The sequence below is a fragment of the Grus americana genome, chromosome 11 (genome assembly GCF_028858705.1).
Source record: "Grus americana isolate bGruAme1 chromosome 11, bGruAme1.mat, whole genome shotgun sequence".
Lineage (NCBI taxonomy): Eukaryota > Metazoa > Chordata > Aves > Gruiformes > Gruidae > Grus > Grus americana.
Genome location: NC_072862.1, coordinates 11089580 through 11109302, shown reverse-complemented (window position 1 = coordinate 11109302; position 19723 = coordinate 11089580). Strand labels below are relative to the sequence as shown.

General features: G+C 55.7%; 2 protein-coding genes across 5 annotated transcripts in view; both read left to right on the top strand.

Moving 5' to 3' along the window:
* The first annotated feature begins 53 nt into the window (after positions 1-53).
* On the top strand, positions 54-14703 carry LOC129211564 (SRSF protein kinase 3-like). Its single transcript, XM_054838844.1, has 12 exons — positions 54-158; positions 1332-1679; positions 3715-4139; positions 4629-4716; positions 7006-7093; positions 7345-7451; positions 9555-9717; positions 10896-10981; positions 11401-11508; positions 11899-11968; positions 12055-12147; positions 13366-14703. Exons 3-12 carry the CDS (start codon positions 4018-4020, stop codon positions 13551-13553), a joined length of 1113 nt encoding a protein of 370 aa, XP_054694819.1. The 5' UTR covers positions 54-158; positions 1332-1679; positions 3715-4017; the 3' UTR covers positions 13554-14703.
* A 557-nt stretch (positions 14704-15260) lies between these two features.
* Positions 15261-19723, top strand: part of SETD5 (SET domain containing 5) — a 67407-nt gene continuing 62944 nt past the window's right edge. For 2 of the 4 annotated variants that reach the window (XR_008578854.1, XR_008578855.1), the window contains exon 1: positions 15261-15438. The gene's annotated coding sequence lies outside the window, so the exon portion shown is untranslated. The remainder of the gene's footprint in view (positions 15439-19723) is intronic. The other 2 variants (XM_054838738.1, XM_054838739.1) reach the window with 2 other exon arrangements.

The following is a 19723-nucleotide window of genomic DNA, read 5'->3' as shown; positions in this document are numbered from 1 at the left end:
TCTCTTTGCCTCTTTTTTTTCCTCCTAAGTGGAAGCTGGACCGGGGAGCTGTGCCAGCACCATGGGGCTTTTCCCTCCTGCCCCCTCCATGGTCTGTGAGCCACCGGCAATGACCGTGTGCCACCTTCCGCTGCCGGCTCCCACGTCTGCGCTTTGCCGTGAGTTTGCCTCCTGCTGTAGCTGCGAGGGGAGGGAGCGGGGGCAGAGCCGGTCTGTGGCTTTCCGCAGTGGGTGAGGGAGGAGGGGGTTGCTTAAGGTGCAGTTTATGTTGATGGCTGCTGCCCACCAGCGTTCCTAAATTAGCAAAACAACTCTTAAACTAATTGCACAGTTCTTCCCAGGCATAAAGCTGGCTCCTGGCCCGCCTATCCTGCCTTTCCCTCTGTCCCCCACCCATTTACTAGCAGAGTTGTGGATACAGTCTGCTTCTCCCCCTCTTCTCTATGTAATGTCCCTGCTTTCTGTCCTGCGCGTGTTCTCGGTGGCCTTTTAGGGGTTACGAATGGCTTGTCCCGGGGTGCTGCGCTCGCTCAGCACCCAGCCTGGTGCAGCCTCTGCCCCCTCCCCTGTTATTTTTAGTGCAGGGAAGGCAGGTGAGAGGAGAGGGGCACAGGCAAGGGGAGAAGCACTCCGGGAGGCCCCGACCTCGGGCTGGCAGCCCGGATCTGCAGCGCAGCTCCTGCGAGGCGGCCTTAACCCTTTGCTTCAGGGCTGGGGCTGGGGCTCTGCAGTCTGAGCAAGGAAACCTGAGCTGTACAGCACAAGGGCCCCAGCGAGGGGGAGGCCGGGGCATGCCCGGCTCTGCTGTGAGGCTGCAGCATGTGGCAGTGGAGGAAAAAAAAAATGTGATTTTTTTTTTTTTATACTGTGTGTGGCCATTTGCTGCTCAGTGTTGTGTGTGTGCTGGATGCTCGGGTCTCACCCCAGCAGGGCAGGGCTGCAGGGAGGATGCTGCTGTCGTGGTTGTTCTCTGTGAAAAGGGACCAGGGGAAGCGTGGGCTTTGTGGTCACCAGCACCACGCTGGGATTGCATTCGGCTGCCTGTGGGCGCTGCTGGGGGAGGCCGAGGAGCCTCAGGTTGGGCAGCATGGCACACGGGTGGGCTGGGGGAGCCTGTCCCCTCTGCCAGGCACAGGCTGGGGACAGCTGTGCGGGGCTGGAGAAGGTGCCACAGCAGCGAGGCTCGGCCACGAGTCCTGCCGCCACGCTGCTGGGAGCAGCGGGAAGTGCCAGGCAACCCCACGGTTTCTGGGTCTGGGGATGGTGGAGCAGAGAGGAAGAATTTTTCTGTTTCCATCTCAGTAGAGCTGTGAATTTCCCTCTATAAATAGTTGCTGTGGAGACTGTGGAGCCGCAGCAGGCTGACAGACCTGCTGCCAGGGAAGCTGGGGAGGCAGGGAGAAGCCAGCAGTAAAGTGAACCCACTGCAGCTGTCCTAGGTCTCCTGCTATCCCGAAGCCAAGGTTGTTCCCAGAAGCGGTGCTGTGATCCGATACCCTGCCCTGCTCCTCACCACGTCCATCCAGCGATGCAGAAGGCTTTGGTCTGCTCAAGGACACCCCTCCCGGGCAGCATAGACTAAAAGGAGAGCAGGACCAGCTGGTATCTCACTTTGGGGTGCTCCAGAATGAGCCAGATGACAAACGGAGCGGCGTGCCCTGCCTGCGAGCTGCTGCACGGTAAGTCTGTGCAGGGTCCCTGGGGCTCGGAGCCCCACACACCGACGGGGCTGCTTTTCCGCTGCGTGTTGCAACTTGCAGGGATGCTGCGCTCCGCAAGGGCTTGCCAGGGCTGTGTTTGTGCAGAAGAGGAAGGCGTGTATTGCTCTGGCAAGCTCTGCGACTCCAGAGGTCCAGGCATTATAAGGTATGACGGGGGGTGGGCAGCTCCTCACGCTGCTCCGTGCAGGTCGGGTGGGATTGTCTGGGCTGGAGGCGAAGCACCGCTCCCTGCCCGCAGCTCTCGCAGACCAGGCAGGATCAGCGTGGTTTTGGGATGAAGTTCTCTGACCTGGTCCAGGCCTGCAGCAAGCCAGTAGGTTCTGCACAACTTGGCTTTGAATGACAAAAGCAAAACAACAGTTGTTTTAAACGTAAAGACATCAAGTGATGAAGGACTTTAAAGCATTGATCGTCCTTTATCATGAAGCTTAGAAAAGTACGTTTCACTCTCCTATACCAAGTTGCATAGCAACACTCCTTGTCCTTTGCCACTGCATCCGTGTAACGAGGGTGGATGGAGGTAAAGTCTCGCACGCCTGAAGATGGACTTGGCTCGCCTCCGCAGCCAGAAGGACACCAGGGCCCGGTGAGCCTCTGATGTTACCGATATGCTCAATCTGTGCACAAATAAGGAAAATTTTTATTTCACCTCTGTTTCATAGCTAAGACATTAGTAAGTATTTCCTGAAAAGAACAGCCATACAGACACGCAGCATCCTGGAGGTTTATGCCTAAAAGAGACTGATTGTGAACAGGGTAAATGCCATGGTTAGAGGTGGACAAATAGGAGGAGAAGAAGGGATTTTGAGCTCCTTTCAAACTGCTGTACGGGCTTGGGTGAACGGAGCAATGCCAGCTCTGGCAGTTTGGGTCATCCCTGACAGGATGGGAGCCTGGTCTGACCCTTAGAACCGTGCTGCGTGCCCGGAGGCAGGCTGCATCTCTGGCTGCTCTGCTGGGAGAGGAGCATCAGCGTGTGAAAGGAAATTCAGTCTTTTGAGGAAGCCAGGCCCCCGTCTCAGCACCTGTCCCAGAAAAACTCCCCATCACAGCTCCCGCCGCCACTGTCAGCCCACTAACGCTGTCTCTGAAAATCCTCCGGTGCAGACGAGCTCTTAGCTTTAGCGACCCGATTTGAAGATCAATATTTCTACCCATGCTAACGGTCTACTGGGATTATTATCACCTGTCACGAGCTCTGGCAAAGCTTCAGCCGTACAGCAAGTGACATTTCCAAATTACGACAGGCTGGGTTGGAGTACCCCAGCTACGGCAGCTTGCATCTATATTTCCATTAGCAACACGGGCTCTGGGCTGCTATTTCAGGTGACCGGTGCTGAAGCCAATTCTACACCAGTGCTGCGGGGCGGGGGGACAGCAGTTGCATCAGTCCGTCTGCGCTGTCTCGGTGTTTGTACCTTGGGCTGTCATAGTAACAAACCCCGGGAACAGCCTCCCGCTCTGTCAGAGCCTCTTGCTAGGGCGTCGCAGGACGGTCAGCGATAAACCCGTGCTCTGGGGCTGGGCTGCGGACAGATGCGCAGCGCTGCAGCGTGTAAAACGCAGGTTCTGCTTCACACCCAGCTGGAGCGTGAGGCTGCTCCTGCCAGCGAAAGCCCAGACGTGCCCCGTCCTCAGCCAGGATGGGGTGGGGAGCGGGCACGATCCCTGGCTGTGGCCACAGGAGGGGATCCCGCAGTCCCAGCTGAGCCCCTGAAAATCCACCCTGGGCACAGGGAAACCTGAGACTCCCACCTGGCCCTGGCCTGGCCGCACACCGCCGGGATCCCTGCCCGGCTCCAGCCTGCCAGCTCTCCTCTTCTGAGCTCTTAAAATAACCCCTGCCTCCGCTTGTAACAGCCTGGCTCCAGGGGCCGATGAAGCAGATGGGATGGAAGGGGGCGAGGGGACGGTGGGGGTGGAAGAGGGAATCCACGTGCGCAGCCTGCCACAGAGGTACGGCTGCCCTGCAGCTCTCCGGCTCTCTTTAAAGGAGTAACGTGCTGAAGGGATCGCACCACCCGTGCCCCAGGACCCGGTTCCCCACTGCCTCCGTCCCCTCGTGCCAGGATCTGCTGCAACGTTGGGCCATGGAGGAGCAGGTGCAGGAGGAGGTGCCGGCAGCCCAGCGCACAGGTCAGTCCTCGGGTGCACGGCTCCAGAGCCGAGATCGTGCCAGGCTCTTCCCAGGTCAGAGGTGGCTACCGGGACCTGTCTGGCCGTTCCTCTGGGAGGACGGCTGTCCTCAGCTGCTCTTTCAGTCCAAGAGCATTTAGAGATGTAATGTCTCTTGGCGATGGTCCCCGCAGGAGGCCACCACCCCGCACGGGAAGGAGAGGTGTTCAACACGCGATACCAGGCTCTGTGCAAGCTGGGCTGCGGCACCTTTGCCACCGTCTGGCTGTGCCAGGACATGAGGTGAGGGGCTGACCAGCTTTCGGGGAGGTGGGAAGGGGTGGCCGACCTCCTGGGCAGGACCTGCCCCTGTCGCAGAAGCTGCAGAGCGCAGCTGCCTGCCTGGGAGCACGTCGGCATCCCCCGAGCACCGGCTAAACCTGGCAGCGACACTGGTTAGGTGCGACAAGCAGAGCCGGTCCCTGGAAACCAAAGAACATAAATGAGGTGGGATCGGCTCTCGCTCTGCATTTGCTCTTCTCGTTTAGACCCTGCGTTATCCCTGCTCTGCCTTTTTCTCTCCAGTCCCTTGCTGGTCCCTGGGGCAGCCGTGCTGCCAGATGCCGGCAGCATGACCAGGAGGGACGCCCGCGGGCCTGGCGTGCAAGGCGGCTGGCAGGAGGGCAGCACCTCCCTGGGGAGCCCAGGGCCGGGTGGCTGGGAGAAGGGGAGGTGCTGCTGGTTAGGGCCACGCTGGCACACGTCGGCTGGCAGCTGCGATTTGTTTCCCAGGAGGAAGAAACACGTAGCTGTGAAGGTCCTGAAAAGCAGGGAGAGCTTTGCTGAGGCTGCCCAGGATGAGGTTGCTCTCCTCCGCTGTGTACGTACATTCTGGAGTTCAGGTCTGTGTATCGGCCTCATCATCCCTTCTCCCTCCAGGTCTCAGGCTGAGGGGCTAGGTGGGGAACAGGAAAAAAACCCAAAAGTTAGGTAATTCATGGAAATCGCCTTGGCTCAGTGCTGGCCTCTGAGACGGGCACCTTGTCCTTCCTCCTGTCATACTGGGCCATGGTGGCCGTGTCCCACTTGCCCTGTCAGCCCGTTTCTTTCAGCTGAGACTGAAATCCAGGAAATAGGAGGAACCTGCAGAAAGAGAAGGTGGATAACCAACAGAAAAAAAAGTGGCAATGTTGTTCTTAAGCAGGAGATGGGAGTGTTTCCACTGTATTTGTGTCATTCCCAGCTCAGAGGGCATTGCTCTATCACAACACTGACACTGAAGTGAAAGGAAATATCTGGGGGGGGGGGGGAAGCAGGATGTAGCAAAAATGTAATAAATCTCTCAAGTCAGAAAGCTTCCTCCTGCCTTTGCTAACGGACATGGTAATTAGGTGCCTGTATCTGGGTCTCAGCTAGTTGCCTTTGAAGATGCCTTGACCTGCTAGTTCTAGAAAGCTCGTGGTTACAATTCTTCAGGTTTGCCTAAATACAAAGTTACATCAGCTTTAGATGAGTAAAAGCCATCATATTTTGCATCTCAAATTACTCTGAGGCCTCTCGCCAACAGGTTTGAGAGAGGTTCAGTTCACACCTGTAACTCTGCAGACCCTGTCCACAGGGACATGAGCCAGGCGCAGTGATGCAAGAGGAAGTACCAAGTGGCACTCATTTAATGTCATCAGAGGGCTGCTTTTCTACGCCTCAGCACAATCCTGCGTATAGACCGAGCCTTACCCTTGATTTATTACTAATTTTCTCTGAAAGACACGCCTTCTGTTCAGCAGAATGCAGCTGGTTCCCAGGGCCGTTCCCACCGGCGCAGGGAGGTCGGTGCTTGCAGAGCTGCCAGGAGAGGGATCTGCTCTCCCGTGCTTCCACGGCCGCTCACCTCTGCCGCGCCAGCACAAACCTCCTGGCGCCTGTGCAGGTGGATCCGGCAGCTCCACAATGTGTCAGACCAAAATCCCGACAGTTATGGCCATGAAGAGAGAAGGAAAAAAAAAAGTAGGAATTGTTGTACCAGGATCAGCGCTCCGTCGGAGCAAACTCCCGACACACCTTGCCACGCGGGTGTGCAGTGCTGGTGCAAGAGCGGGGGTACCGTAGCACCCATGGTTGGGCAGACAGAGGTTCACCCAACCCAGCACCCTGGGCCAGCAGCAGATATCCAGAGGGGTGCAAGGACAAGCTAAGCACAGGGTGCTGCTCCCCTGGCCTACAGCAGTTTCCAGCTGGAGATCTCTTAGGGCCAAGGATGCTGTCAGTAATTCTCGGTAGATTTACCTTCAAGAGACCTGCCCTGCTTTCCCGTGAGCCCACGTGGGCTTCAGCACCCGCAGCCCCCTGTGACAAGAACTGCCACCAACTACCCACGCACTGCGTGAAGAACCGTCTCCTCTGGTTTTGAACCTCCCAAGGGCTAGGTTTGATGCCCCCCGGTTCTTGCACGAAAGATCGGTGTTCACGCCCTCTGCCACCACTCTGTATCTTACAGATCTCTGCAGTACTTGCCCATAGCCAACCCTTTTTCAGCCCAGAGAGACCTACTTCACTGGGCTCCTCCAGACATGGAAGCTGCTCTCTACCCCGGTAGGACAGGTAGCCTTCCAGTGGCCGAGGACAACCATGAGGTCTCTGCCTCTCTGCAACCCCTTGTGAGAAATTGCTGAAGGGAAGGTGTGGGTTTTAAAAGGCGATGTCCCGGCCTGCTACTCTCAGCTGGGGAGGGACAGGGCCATCCCCACTCTGAGGACAAGGAGCAGAGGCTGCAGGAGGGCAAAGGAAACAGACAGCCATTGCTTCTGGGAGCAGGGAGCTGTGGTCTTGGGGCAATCCCCTTCCAGCACAGGCAGGACAACTTTCTGGGGTAGAATGGCAGCGGGAAGTGTGCTAGACACTATTAGCAGGATTGGTTTGAGTTATTTGGATGCTGGGAGGGTGATGGTCCCACGTGGTGAAGAGCTAGACAACATACAGAAATTCATTCCTTGGTAACAGACTCAGCTTGTGTGTTTGGAGCCTGGTTTTCCTGGTGCACTTCTCATGGTATTTGTCATGAAGTGCCAACTCCTGAAAGGGAAAGTCTGTCTGAGCGGGATAAAACAGGCACAAGATGTCCTTGTGCATATATACGTCTCTAATTGTGGCTTTCTTGGAATCTCCCCCTCAGGTGAGCAGTATGAAGAAGAAGGACCAGGCAGGAGAAAACATCGTCTGTTTGTTAGACGACTTCAGAATGATCGGAGAGAACGGCTTCCATATCCTTCTGCTAGAGTGCTGCAGCTCTGGGTCAGCAAAGCCCAGGCTTGCCCCGGAGAGTCACAGGATGGTGTAAAACCCAGCACTGTGCTCCCATGAGCAGGAAGAGCAGAGCAGTAGCTGGACCGGGGCATGTGGAGGTGGCTGGAGGGGAGAGGTTGGGTAATGAGATATTTGGCTGCTCTGGTGAAGGGCAAAAGGCTAGTGGTAGCATCTTCTCTCTGTCAGAGGATCCCTGACTCTTTCCCACATGTGTGCTTGGTATTTGAGGCGCTGGGTCCTTCCCTGCGATGTCTGATGGGTAACTACGCAGCCCAGGGACTGCCTCTGCCGTTTGTGAAAAAGTCTTTACAGCAGGTGAGAACTTAGCTGGAACTGGGCGAGGGCACCAAGGGACTGTTGGCTGGGGAACGTGCCGTAGTCTTCGTCCTCTGCCGTGAACTCCTGTGTGATTGCGTCTGCAAGGAAAGGGACAACACAGAGTGAGTGCCCAAGGCGCTTTTTTTTAAGGAAAACAGTAACTATTTCTTTTGGGTGTAAGGAGAGAAAACGCTGAATAAAAAGCTGAGCGGGAAGTCTTCACGTTCCCATTGATACAGGGGCACGGCGCGGTACTGCCCGAGCCTGCAGCCTCGCTGGGTTTGGGAAGGAGTCAGGACCAGACCTGCACTGGGGATTCGGGGCTGGCACGTGTGTTCCCACCTCAGGGATCGCTGAATTCTCCAGCAGGTCTGCTGCTCGCAGGAGTAGCTGGGGACAAGCAGCCTGACAGAATTATGCTTCTCGTTGGCAAACCATGTACCTCTCTGCCCTCCCACTGCCCTGAGAACTCCCCTCCGGCAGCAATGCCAGACCGCTGGCATTGCCCTCGGCACCCAGCCGCGGGTAGCACCGGCAGGTCCGGCAGCTTTCTGCATGGTACCACCAAAGGCTGCTCCAGGGCTCCCTCGGCACCAATGTCTTTCCAGGGCTTTCTAAATTGCTGATTTGGGCGGCTGGTCCTCCCCTCATGTTGAGGATGTCCTGCTCAGAGCCAACACTTCCTTCATCCCCTGTAAGGATGTGGTGATCAAACAGAGAGTGAAAACTGGGTTTCTTATGCATTGGCTGGGAATAGCTAAGGAATGGGAAACCTAAGTGAGGCCTCAGAACTGTTAAAATGACATTTTGCCTCTTGTGCTGAGATTTATCAGAAGTCTGCACGCTTGCCAAGATGAAGATTTGCTACCCTGTGCCCTTCTAGGGACACTAAGAAAGAAAACCGCTTCCTCCTCCATCCTGTTTTCTGGAACAGCCTCTTCTTCCTCTAAAGCAGCTCCACTAACACCTGAATAAGTTACACAAAAACGCAGTGGCATTAATCTCTGTGCCCTGTTTCACACTGAAGTGTTTTGTTTGATCCATCCCCTTATCTGCTTTAATTGTAAAATCTCAGAATCTTTCTTCCCCTTGAGATCAGCACCGGGGCAGTATTTACTTCTGATTCATTCCAGTTTAGCTATTTAAATCTTTCCCCGTGTTTCACAGTTACCATTTAAGGTTGGTATTTCCCTGGGGCTGATGTTCATCCCAGAATAGAATTTGATAATACAGAGAATACTTGCCAGCCCTTTATGACTGACCAGAGTGTTTTAAAAAAAAATATATAAATCTCCCAGCAGCGTTTTCGCTGTTACAGATTTCTGATAGCGACTGCTTCTCTCTGGTAGTTGTTTCTCTCCCCTGTGACAGGCCACTCTCCTGCTCCATCACCAGCCGTTCTTTCCCTACATGGCTCTCCTGCCTACCCTTAAGGCCTCTACACGCACTCGCTCATTGCCTCTCCCTCCTCCTCTCCGGGTTATGCTGCACCTCCTCGTCTTTCCTTGTCAGACGGGACGCCCTCCTCCCGTGCCATGTCACGCTGTAACCGGCTCCCAACTTCCATTTGAATGATAATCAGCAGGAAGGCACGGTGGTCCGAGGATGTAACGGCCGCACGAACAGGAGTGGGTTTTGGGGAGAAAGTTCAGCTTTGCAATCACAATGCCTCCTCGTAGCCCCGTCCTCTTTCTGTCTCTCTGGGCTGGCGCGTCCATGCTGATATCTGTGTATTTTCAGGCAGCCTTCCCCTGTGTGTCACCCCCACCTCCCCCAGACAGCCCCTTCCCGCTGGGCGCCCCGGACCCCCTCTCGCTCTGCGTGCCGGGCACGTGGGGCTCCAGCGCCCGCTCCTGCGATGAAACCCCTTGTGCCTGCTCCCACGGGGCCGCCCCAGCCAAAGTCACCAGCGTAGCACGGGGACTCGTCATACAGAAACAATTTATTGCAGATAGTCACCATCACTGCCCCCTTTCTTCAACACCAGAACGTCCGCAACTTGCAATACCCGCTGTGCCTGGCTGCTCCGACAGCCGCCGGGGCAGGGGGTGAGGCAGGGACCCTCGCGGTGCTGACGTGACTTGCTGCCCGCTCGCCCAGGTGCTGGCAGGGCTGCACTTCCTGCACAAGCGCTGCCGCATCATCCACGCAGACATCAAACCGGAGAACGTCTTGCTGTACGGACGCGACAAAAGCCTCCAAAGGCTTCTGCCCGATACGCTCGACTGCGGCCAGAGAACAGATTTGAGGCTAAAGGGACCAGGTGAGCAGTCCAGTTTCTTTTGTTGTTCTTTTTTTTAACAAGAAAAGGGACTTACGTGTTTATTGCCAGGAGGGAAACAGTGAGGTAGCAGATACAGATAACTTAGGAGTAAGTTCACATCTCCTGTGACGGCCAGTACAAAACAGTACGGCCAGCTCACGCTGCTGAGAGGCCTCTCCCAGCTCTGCTTAGCACAAACATCGGGCTGAGCGGCTACGGGCTTCTCAAGGCTCCTACAGAAACGTGGTCTGGCAGGTAGGTTGGTGTGGAGGACAACTGCAGATCACGGGCATCTGTTAACAGCCCCACCACGACCTCAGAGCTCCTTCTCAGGGCTTTAGGTACAGGATAGTTCCCTTGTGTAAACCACTGAAAGGTTCACATGCAAAATGGTTTGATCAAAAAGCTGTATGACACTTCTGCCTTTTATTTCCCATATTTCTGAGGTTTGTGGAAGACTTGTATGTACTGCTAATCTTCAAGGCCTTTTGAGACATAATTTATTTGCAGAGAACGGTGTGAATATCAAATAAGATGTAGGGCTGGAGAGTTTCTTGAGAGATCAGCTCGTCTCCCAGCAGTGAGACCCTTTGTATTTTCCTCGCATGATGTTCTCCCGTGAGCACTTCTCCCATGACGGTGCTGTTTAGTCTCTCAAACTCCAGGGCAATCGGGGAATGCTAAATTAGTGACTGAGTCTTGCTTGGAGCAGAAAGGCACAATATTAGGCATACACTGACAGCTCACTGTAAAGCAGTAAACCAAAAATTACCCTTTTTCAGGGACATATGAAAATGTAACCTTTACGGTGCTCACCAAGCAGGCTGTGTCTAAGGTCCGTGACAGCCAGGATTGCTGAAGGCTACAGAGGCATGATGGATGTTTTGTGTCTGACCAGCGCTTTCCTCTGAGCCCACAGTAACCTCAGAGCAGGACAGGAGCATGCGGTCACACCGCTCCACTCCAAGCTACTGTCCTCCTGAACATCCTCTTAGGTTTTGACTGGACACCAGCTCTTCATTTTTGTTTCCTCAAAAGACAGAGCTGGTGATAAAAAGTGTTTTAGGACCTTTTAGGTTGAAAAACTTTAAAGGCAGGCATACGTCCCTCTCCCGTGGTAAGGGATGCATACCTGTTGGTTTGGAAAGACCTGACTTCCCTTTGTCCTTTCCCTCCAGGAGGTGATCCTGGCAATCGATTGGAAGAATCTGATTTAATGAGCATAGAAGTGAAAATTGCAGATCTGGGCAGCGCGTGCTGGACAGTGAGTCTGCTCCGAGTCTCAGTCCCGTGACAATGCGGGATGCTGCGTGCTTCTGTCCCACCCTGCATGTCTGACTTTTTACAGCTGAACAGTTATTTCAGTGTGCTGAAGAGGTGCCGGTTTTGGGGGGTGTTATATTCAGCGCTCCCCACTCAGAGCTGGGCACTCCTGGAGACACAGTCAACTTTGGAGGTTTCTTCAGCTTGCAGTTAGTTCCTACAATTAGAAATTCAAAACCATGTTCAGTGTGAAATGCTGGGAGATAAATTCACACTGGTGCTGGTGGGGCTGAGAATGTGTCTGCCCTGGGCAGAGTTTCGTATGGGTATTCAGTTCTGCCCCACAGTGTCCTCCTCGCTCTGCGGGAAGCTCGCGACCACAAGCGTTTACAGATGCTAACCAGTTTGTTTCCGTTTCAGTACAAGCCTTTTTCCAAGGAGATACAGACCCAGCCGTACCGTGCCCTGGAAGTGCTGCTTGGATTGGACTATGGCACTCCTGTGGATATCTGGAGCACGGGCTGCCTGGTAGGACGGGGGACACCGCCGTGACACTCACAGCCCAGGGCAGCGTCTCCTCGGCACCCGCTGCACGAGGAGCAAGGCTTCCTTGCTGAGGAGGAGAAAGGGGCTGTCTGCATGCACTCACTTTTGCTCCTGATAAAATTCACTTTATTAGTTTACGCTATAAGGCAATTCATGCTCCATGTATGTTAATGCACAGATTTGACTGAATCAGGCACATACATACGGGTTTTCAAAGGTGCTGTTTCAGCATGGTATGGATTTAAGCAGTGTGAATATTTCCATGGTTTAGGATCGGTTTTCTGTGATAGCAAGGCAAATTGGTACTATCAGTTACTGGGGAAAAAACCCTCTGGGTCAGTCAATGAATTAACAACACTACTCCATTTCTAGGCATTTGAAATGGCAACTGGGGAGTGTTTATTTGATCCTCAACCTGGGAAATATTTCTCCAGAGATGATGGTAGGACTCCATCAGTTTTACTCATTTCACTGACAGAAGTGTCACAATCTTTGTATCTAGATGTGTTTTCTCTCCCTCATGTCTAGATCACGTTGCTCGTATTATTGAACTCCTGGGAAGAATTCCTCCCCACATTGCTTTCTCCTGGAACAAGTCAACAAATTTTTTCAGCAGGCCAGGTAAGAACTGGAGTAAGGAAGTTTACTCTAAAAATCACTGTGGATCCCTGACACACTCCTACTCAGCTCACACAGTTTTCACCCCAAAAGTTGTTGCACAACACAGGCTACAAGCAGGGACAGAAGGCAAGTGGAGATTTGTGACACTTCCTGCCCTGCCTTACCTTTGCAATCCGGGAGCATTCCAGGGATGAACGCAAAAACCCCAATCATAGCAAACATCCAACAGGGAAAACATTTCCATTCTTTCTCCTTTGGATTTGGAGAGGATGGAAATAGGGACAGGAAATGGCTAAACGTCAGGAAGGCTGAAGAGAGCATGTAACGGGCTGGATTTCACCCGATCACTGCCAGAGAACAATGATCAGGAATGGGACACTCATATCCCTCCATCCTTCCAACGCAGCTGCTATATTTAGTCTTCTGACCCAACTGTAACGTCTCTTCTGTTTTATTCTCCGCAATTCATTTCCCTTTGACTCATTAGGCTTGAAATCCTTGTCTTTGACTTCAAGGCATCACGACTCCATGCTTGCAGAATTTAGTCTGTCACCCTTGCTCTCTGCTTTCACGCTCACCAGCCGCTGGGCCTCAGCCACCCCACAGCCGCTTGCTGTTGAGTGCTAGTCCCAGGCCGTAGTTCAACAAGCACCTCCCTGCACATTCACACCCTTGGCTCACACTTATTCCTTCTACGGTGCTCATGAGTCAAAACTAGTTCTTGTTCTACATTCATTCTCCGTGTGAACCAAACTGGCCTGACCTGAATCACTACACTTACACTACGTGCTCCTGGGAACAAGGATAGCTTCTCGGGCAGTAGTGGCACTCTTCTGGGCCAAAAATAAATTAAATGTGTCTTGTGAGCTCTGGCACTGAAACGGGCCGATGCATTCAGGGTTGCATGTGGACAGGCCCAGGGCACAAGCAGCAACGGCTTCAGCAGGGTGATTCTGTGAACACTTCTGTTCGGGCACGTTCTCATCTAAGCAGTGCTTGGAACAAGGAGACTCCAAACGCTAGCTTGGAGAGATGATTTCTGAGAAACACCCGAGCGCCAAACTGGGAGGGGCAGTGCAGGTGAAGCTTACAGAGGGGAAGCTTCGAAGGGGAAGGAAGGGACCCTTCAGGCTGCTTTGGATGAGCTGCATGTGAGGAGCGGTAGCGTCTCGCCCTTGGAGTGTAATGACGGCAGTGTGCTTGCGCTCTCTCTGCCAGGCGCTCTCCTGCGGATCTCCAGGCTTTCCCCCCGCAGCCTCCACAGCATCCTGGTGGACAGACACAACTGGACAAAACAGGAGGTCACCCCCTTCACCAGCTTCCTGCTGCCCGCGCTGCAGTACGCACCCGAGCGCCGGGCCACAGCCGCCCAGTGCCTGCACCACGCGTGGCTCAGCGCTCCATGACCGGCACCTGCGCTGGAACCGCCTCTTCCCCCCGCCGCCCCGGAGCTCTGCGGGACCCGCGAACGCTTTCCAGCCCCGCCGCAGCGGCCGCGCCCGCCCTCCCGCGGGGGCGGCGGTGGCGGGGCGGGCCCGGGGCTGGCTGGCTGCCATGGCGGGGGGCGGCGGGCGCTGCGCACAAGATGGCGGCCGGAACGGGCCGCCCCTCAGGCGTTGGCGGCTCCTCAGCCCCAGGGGCACGACTCGGCCGCCACCCCCGGTACGCGGCACTGCCCTTCCGAGCGACCCCGGGAGCGGGGCGGTGGCCGCCCCCTGCGCTCGGCCTCCAGCTTTGTCTCGGTACTCCTCCCGCACTCGGACTCCATCCGCCTTCCTTAAACGGCCCTTTAGTTCGGGTAGTCCGCGCGCAGCGTTAATTGCAAGCAGCAATTAGCGTCCTGTGCTCCCTAAGCCGGTAAGGCTGTGTAAGGGGGGGGGGGAGGGGGGCAAGGGCAGAAAGGGCCCTTCCGTGCCCGTCTGCGCCTAGCCTTCCTCGCGGGGCGCCCGTTCCCCGGCAGCGGGAGCGACCGCCGGCCTGCGGCGCAGCCCCCCCCCCCAGCCAGGGGAACGCCGGTAGCTCCGCAGACCGGTCCTGGGTGCGCTCCGCATTCTCCCAAGCCAGAGGCGGTACGTGGCCAGCGGACACCAGCGCAGCGAGAGCCCCTCGGCTGGGCGCAGGCACCGACCCAATGCCGCAGGCCGCCTCCCGCCCCCTCCTTCCCGCCGCACGCAGCCGTCCCTCGGTCAGCGCCGACGCCCTTTGTCTGGGGCTCCGGGGACGGAGGACCAGGCAGCTCTGGGCTCCAGCGGTGTGCTGGCACCTCTCCGCGCCGGCCCCGGCCTGTGAGGGGGCGCAGAAGGCGGCAGTCCCGGCGCGTCCTGCGCTCCCCCCTCCAGCCTCAGGAGGACCCGCCGGGCCGGGGGGGGGGGGGGGGGGGAAGTGCAGCCGCCGGAGCAGAGTAGCTCCGTGGCGCGGCACCTGGGGGAGGCAGCGGTGGCAGCCGCCGATGGAGCGGGGCCGGGGGGCCAGGCTGCCCTCTCGGGCCCCCCTGACACGACCCTGGCCCCGCGGCCGCCCCCTCCCCCCGCGGCGCGGACGTGCCGAGCTGCAGGCCCCGCGCCCCCGCCGCAGCGCATGCGCCCTGCGCCCCCTTCACTCACACCCCCCCCCCCCCCCAGCTAGCGCGTGCGCGGCGCAGCGGTGGCTGCCGCCCAGGAATCCCGGCCGCCCGCGCCGCCCCTTCTTTTTGCCACGTGTCCCGACGCGGGAGTTACCCCGCGGCGAGCGGCTCCTCGGCGGGGGCGGCGACGGGCTCCGCCCCTCGGCACGTAGCGCGGCTCAGCCGGCAGGCACTGTCGCAGCACGCCCGGCTGCACCGCGTCGACGCGGACGGCCGCCTCTTTCTTCCCCCCCACACCCCCCCTGACTGGCAGCTCCACATGCCAATGGGACGCTACGACCGTGGGGCGAGCGGCGGGGCGGGCGCGCGGTTCCCTATGAGACGGGAGCGCGGGCGTGGCCGGGCGGCAAGGCCACCAATGGCAAACGTGGATGGGCGCGGCGTTAGCGGCGGCGGGCGTCCCGGTGGGGCGGGGTGTAGCTCCGTGGCAGCCAACGGGGAGCGGGAGTGGGCGTGTCTGGGGCGCCCCTGGCGCCGGCGCCGGGGATCCCCGTGCGCCCAGTGCCGTTTCCGCCCGGCCTGGGGAGAAGCCGCCGCTACTGCTGCCAGGGGGAGGGGCTGGCGCCGTAGCCGCCGCCGAGGGCTTGCTCCCGCCGGCTGCCCAGGAGACGCCGTGGCGCTGAGCCGGGCCTAGTGCCGCGCGGGGGCCCGGGGAACGGGCCGGCCAGGTAGGCGCGGGCGGGCGGGCGGGCGCGGACCGGCCGTGTCTGGTGGCGGGGCGAGCGGGCGGGAGGGCGGCCGCGGGGGGCTCCCGGCGCGGGCTGCGGCCCGGCGCTCCGCCCTGCCCTGCCTCGGGGGCCCGGGCGTCAGGGTCCCGCCGCGGCGGTGGGGCAGCGGCCCGGGAGGCCCGGCCGGGCGGCGCGGGCCATCATGGCGGTCCCGGTGGTGCGCACCCGCCCGCGGTGGCCGGGCTCGAGCCGGTGGTGGCAGGCCGGTGCGGGGCCGGGGCCGGGGCTGGGGCCGGGCCTGGCCGCGGGGCTTTGTCGGTGGAGGCGAGCGCTGGGGAAGCTCCGCTGTATGCTGGCCTCCTCTGCTCCCCATTTTTCCCCTTATTGTCCCGGGGGGCCTCGGGGGTCGTTGTCCGTCTCGGGGCAGCCTCCTCCGGGCCACCGCTGCCTGCCCCCGCCGCCTGCCCCGAGCCGCCGGCCCCTCCGGGCCTTAGGGGAGGCGGTGTTTGACCTGCATTTTCTGCTTTCTCATGGGGCCCGTGCGGCGTCTTCCCCCGTAACCCCCCGCTCCCGGCCCGCCCGGCGCCGGGGGCTGCAGCGCGGATTCTCCTGGGTTTCTTCGTCCGTCACGCGTGGCTGCCGCGGGGTGGGTTCCCGGCTGCCCGGCTCCGCTCCGACCTCCGTCGCCTTCTCTTCGACGGCACCGGCAAGGTCACTGTCGCCCGGCGGCTCGTCCTTGGGTGCCGGTGACCGGAGTTCACCGCCGGGTCGGGCGGGGAAGCGGCAGCGGGCAGCGTCTCGCCGTCCCCGGAGGGAGGGAAGGAGACGAGGTGCGAGGCCGCGTGTAGCCCTGTGGAAGCGGGGAAATGGGTGTAGCAGCGTGTGGGGGGGGTCACAGCCGCTTCCCGGCCCTGTCCCCACGCTCCTCTGCCAGAAACTAAGATCCCCGGGTGGGCTTTTTCTGGCGGGGTGGGGGTGTCTGCGGGTGTGTGGAGAGCACAGGGTGCTGCAGGGCTGCGGTGGCTGCTGCGGGCTCAGGCCATGAGGTAATGGGAGCACTGAAGGTATGGCCGGGCAAGGAGCGAGTGCCTCTCCTTGTGCAAAGGATGCAGCTGGATCTCGAAGGACTTGATGTTCGGTGTCCAGTAGTGTGCCGGTACAACGTGGATTTCAGACGGTTGCCCCCCTGCCCTGACTGGGTGTTACTGCCGGAACCTAAACCCGGGAGAGGAATTTCCTATTTCTTCAGTAGAAATAGGAGATTCCCCTTTCAACTTGTATAGGAAATACTAGAATATATTTATTTTTTTTCTTCTTGTGGTTGACCCAGGAAGTCATCTTGTCCCCAGCCTTCTGGGTTTTTTTTGCTCTGGAGATGCAGGGAGGAGGGTGTTGCTTTGCTCTGGATCCTGTGGGTAAGCGTTGAAGGCAGTGACAGCAGCTGCTGTTGGCTCTGGAGCTCTGGTTGCTATGAGAGAAGCTTCAGTAGACTTGGCTGCTATCTCCAGGGAAGGACAGCAGAGCAGCCTCCATTAGTGTGGTGGTGGAGAGATGGCTGGCTCACATTCAGCAAAGAGCTTTACTTTTCGGACCATTTCCACAGGTCCAAAGCAGAAGCAGGGGTGTGTTTTGGTCCGGTGAGACAAAAACCTACAGGGTGGGTTTCATCACTGTTCTTGAGTTAATGGAATTGCATTAAAGTGTGGCCTGGAAACCCCGAGTTACCCTTTCCAGGTATTTTGGTCCGTGTGAAAAGTAGGACAGCGAGAATTGATATGATCTTCCTGTTAACTGAAGGCTGCAGTCGTGTCTCTTTTGAACTCCAGTCTCCTTTCCAGCCAGTAACAGAGCCAGATGCTTTTCTTATTGTTTGTATGTCTCCTTCCTCCCCTTCCATCGCCTGGGCCCCACTTGCCTTATTGACTGGAATTTCTGCTGTGTGCAGTGGGTGTGTGCAGCAGACACCAGCCTGCTAGTGCTGAGAAGGGATTTTCCATTCACAGACCAGGGAACAGTCAAAATAAAGGCCCAGCTCAACTTTGGGACTGCAAACAGAAACGGGGGAGAGGAGTTTCCCTCTGCTGCAGAGTAAAATTTATCTTCTGTGCTTCTTAGGCAGTTGTATGTCAAAATGTATAGACAATGCTGCTCTGCTGTGGAATAGGGAGGTGAAACCTCCTGTGAATAATGGGGAAGATTCCTCTTGTTCGGTTGACTCAAATGCTTGATGAAGGAACAGTTTGCAGGAGGCCATTTTTGATGTGACTATGTATTGTGGAATCTGCCAGCTTCTATCCCCACACTCTGTCTACTTGACTGCAATAGCTTCCTTTTTTTTTTTTTTTTAAAGGAAGAATGAATGCTTTATCTGCTGAACTAACCGTTTGGCACTGGCCACTGTCTGCATGATATTGTATTGTTGACTTGGAGCTATCGACGTACTCCAGTGCATTTGTTAAAGATGAAACTGTTAGTTGAGGTACACGGTATGGGAAATGGGAATACATTAGCATTAGAAAACAACTGCCATCTTTGTAAACTAACACCTATAATGGGGAGTCCCTTGCCCTGGCCTGAGTTCCCAAACTCAGAATTACTATGAGCTTGAAGCAAAAATTCCAGGACCAGAATAATGTGAGAGAGATTAAAATATGCCCATAAATCCGCTTGACTGGCAGCAATCATGTGGTAGATGCCAAACGCCGAGTAGCTCTTGTATTTGAGGATCTGTAGCACCCAGATTGTTTCACAAGGTGGAGTGAGCAACTTTTAACCCACTTAAAATGGGGCTGAATGTGGTATCCGCTGCCTAGCACGGAACAACATGACAGCAGTAATGAACTTGGGATTTAGCAAGTATGAAAACTAGCTCCTTGGTTTAATAAAATCTAGCAAGTGATCTTCATAGCCCCTTAGTCTTTGTTTACAGTCTCTCTGTATGTTATAACGGGGAATTAATCTGCTGCCTCGCATCCTGTTGAATAACTGGCACCACTTTGACAAGGCCCTGGCTTTTCGCTTTACTGTCATATCCCAAGTGACCTGAAAGTAATATTCCTCAGCTAATGTTGCCTTGCGGTTTCACCACCCCAAGGTGAGGCGGTGAAATCCCATGTATGTTTAAATTCCTTTTTAGAAAGAGGACACAGTGACAACCAGATCTTACTTGGAAAAGTAATAGGTCAAAGTTGAAAAAACCCATAGGAAAGAGATGGCGTGGAACAGGCATCTCAGAATGTGCAAAAGTTTATGCTGTTTTTCTGTGGGGGGAATCTAACAACTGCTGATATAAATTTTCCAGGTGTTCCCTGAAGTAAAAAAAAAAAAAAAAAAAAATTTAATTCAAACTTCCAGGTGCGAAGCATGCAAGGGAGAACTAAATGTGCAATGTCACAGCCATGTAATTTATTAGTCTGACCTGTCTATTCTTCCTGCTGTTTTGGGTGATCAGACTTTTACAAACTTGTTTTGAATGACACAATGAGTTTAAAATGTTTCTATCTATTCTGGCAATAGTAAAACAGACATAATGAGTCTTCAGAGGTTTGAAACTTCAAAAATCATTGTTCTCATGGCAATATTACTGTGTTACAGATGTACATTTGTGTTCTTACTCTGGTGCTGCTTGTGTGTGTAACACTGAAATTTTGCCAGTGAAATCTCGTGTTATGTGCAGTATATAAGAAAGGCTACAATAGGCATAGTTTTTTTAATATATATACAAGATGTAGTAGGAGTACTTGAGTTGAAACTGTTAAATGTGTTTGAATGTATAGCATGCGAGATATTGAGTCTCAGTTGCCCCTATGAAACTTAAGCTGCTATTTGATTTTTAAATAAAGACTTTGTTGCATTTTACTTGTCTATTTAGTTTTTTCTCTTCCAAGTTAAGGAAAAAAATGTTAAAGCTGTTACAGATTCTGTAGCCAGTCTTTGGCTTCCATGACCAACTTGTGGCAAGAGTTAGTGCACAGTAAGTTTGCACTTATATTGTTAGAGACAGTTTTGTATAAATCTGTCTTAGCCTAAAGCTTTTGCTTATTTTGATCATGGAAAAAGCCCCAGACTGTCATGCAGCAAGAGTTCAACATCTTGGGACTGCGGCAGCTGAGGGAGTTTTTTCCCCTTTCTCTTAATTTCTTATTGAAGTTGCTGGGGGTTTCTTGGGGTTTTGTTGGATTTAGATTTTGTTGGGGTTTTTTTCATAGGATTTGCTATTTTGGTGGCAATTTTCCAGTATTCCTGTAGCAAATCAGCCAAGCGGCGGCCCCCGTCCCTGCTGAGC

What these genes read in the sequence shown, in the direction of transcription:
- LOC129211564 (XM_054838844.1), top strand. Translation starts at nt 4,018, where the DNA reads ATGGTCCCCGCAGGAGGCCACCACCCCGCACGGGAAGGAGAGGTGTTC. An exon ending in AGGTTGCTCTCCTCCGCTGT is followed by an intron (nt 4,717 to 7,005) that starts GTACGTACATTC and finishes TCTCCCCCTCAG; the next exon opens with GTGAGCAGTATGAAGAAGAA. An exon ending in TCTGGAGCACGGGCTGCCTG is followed by an intron (nt 11,509 to 11,898) that starts GTAGGACGGGGG and finishes CTCCATTTCTAG; the next exon opens with GCATTTGAAATGGCAACTGG.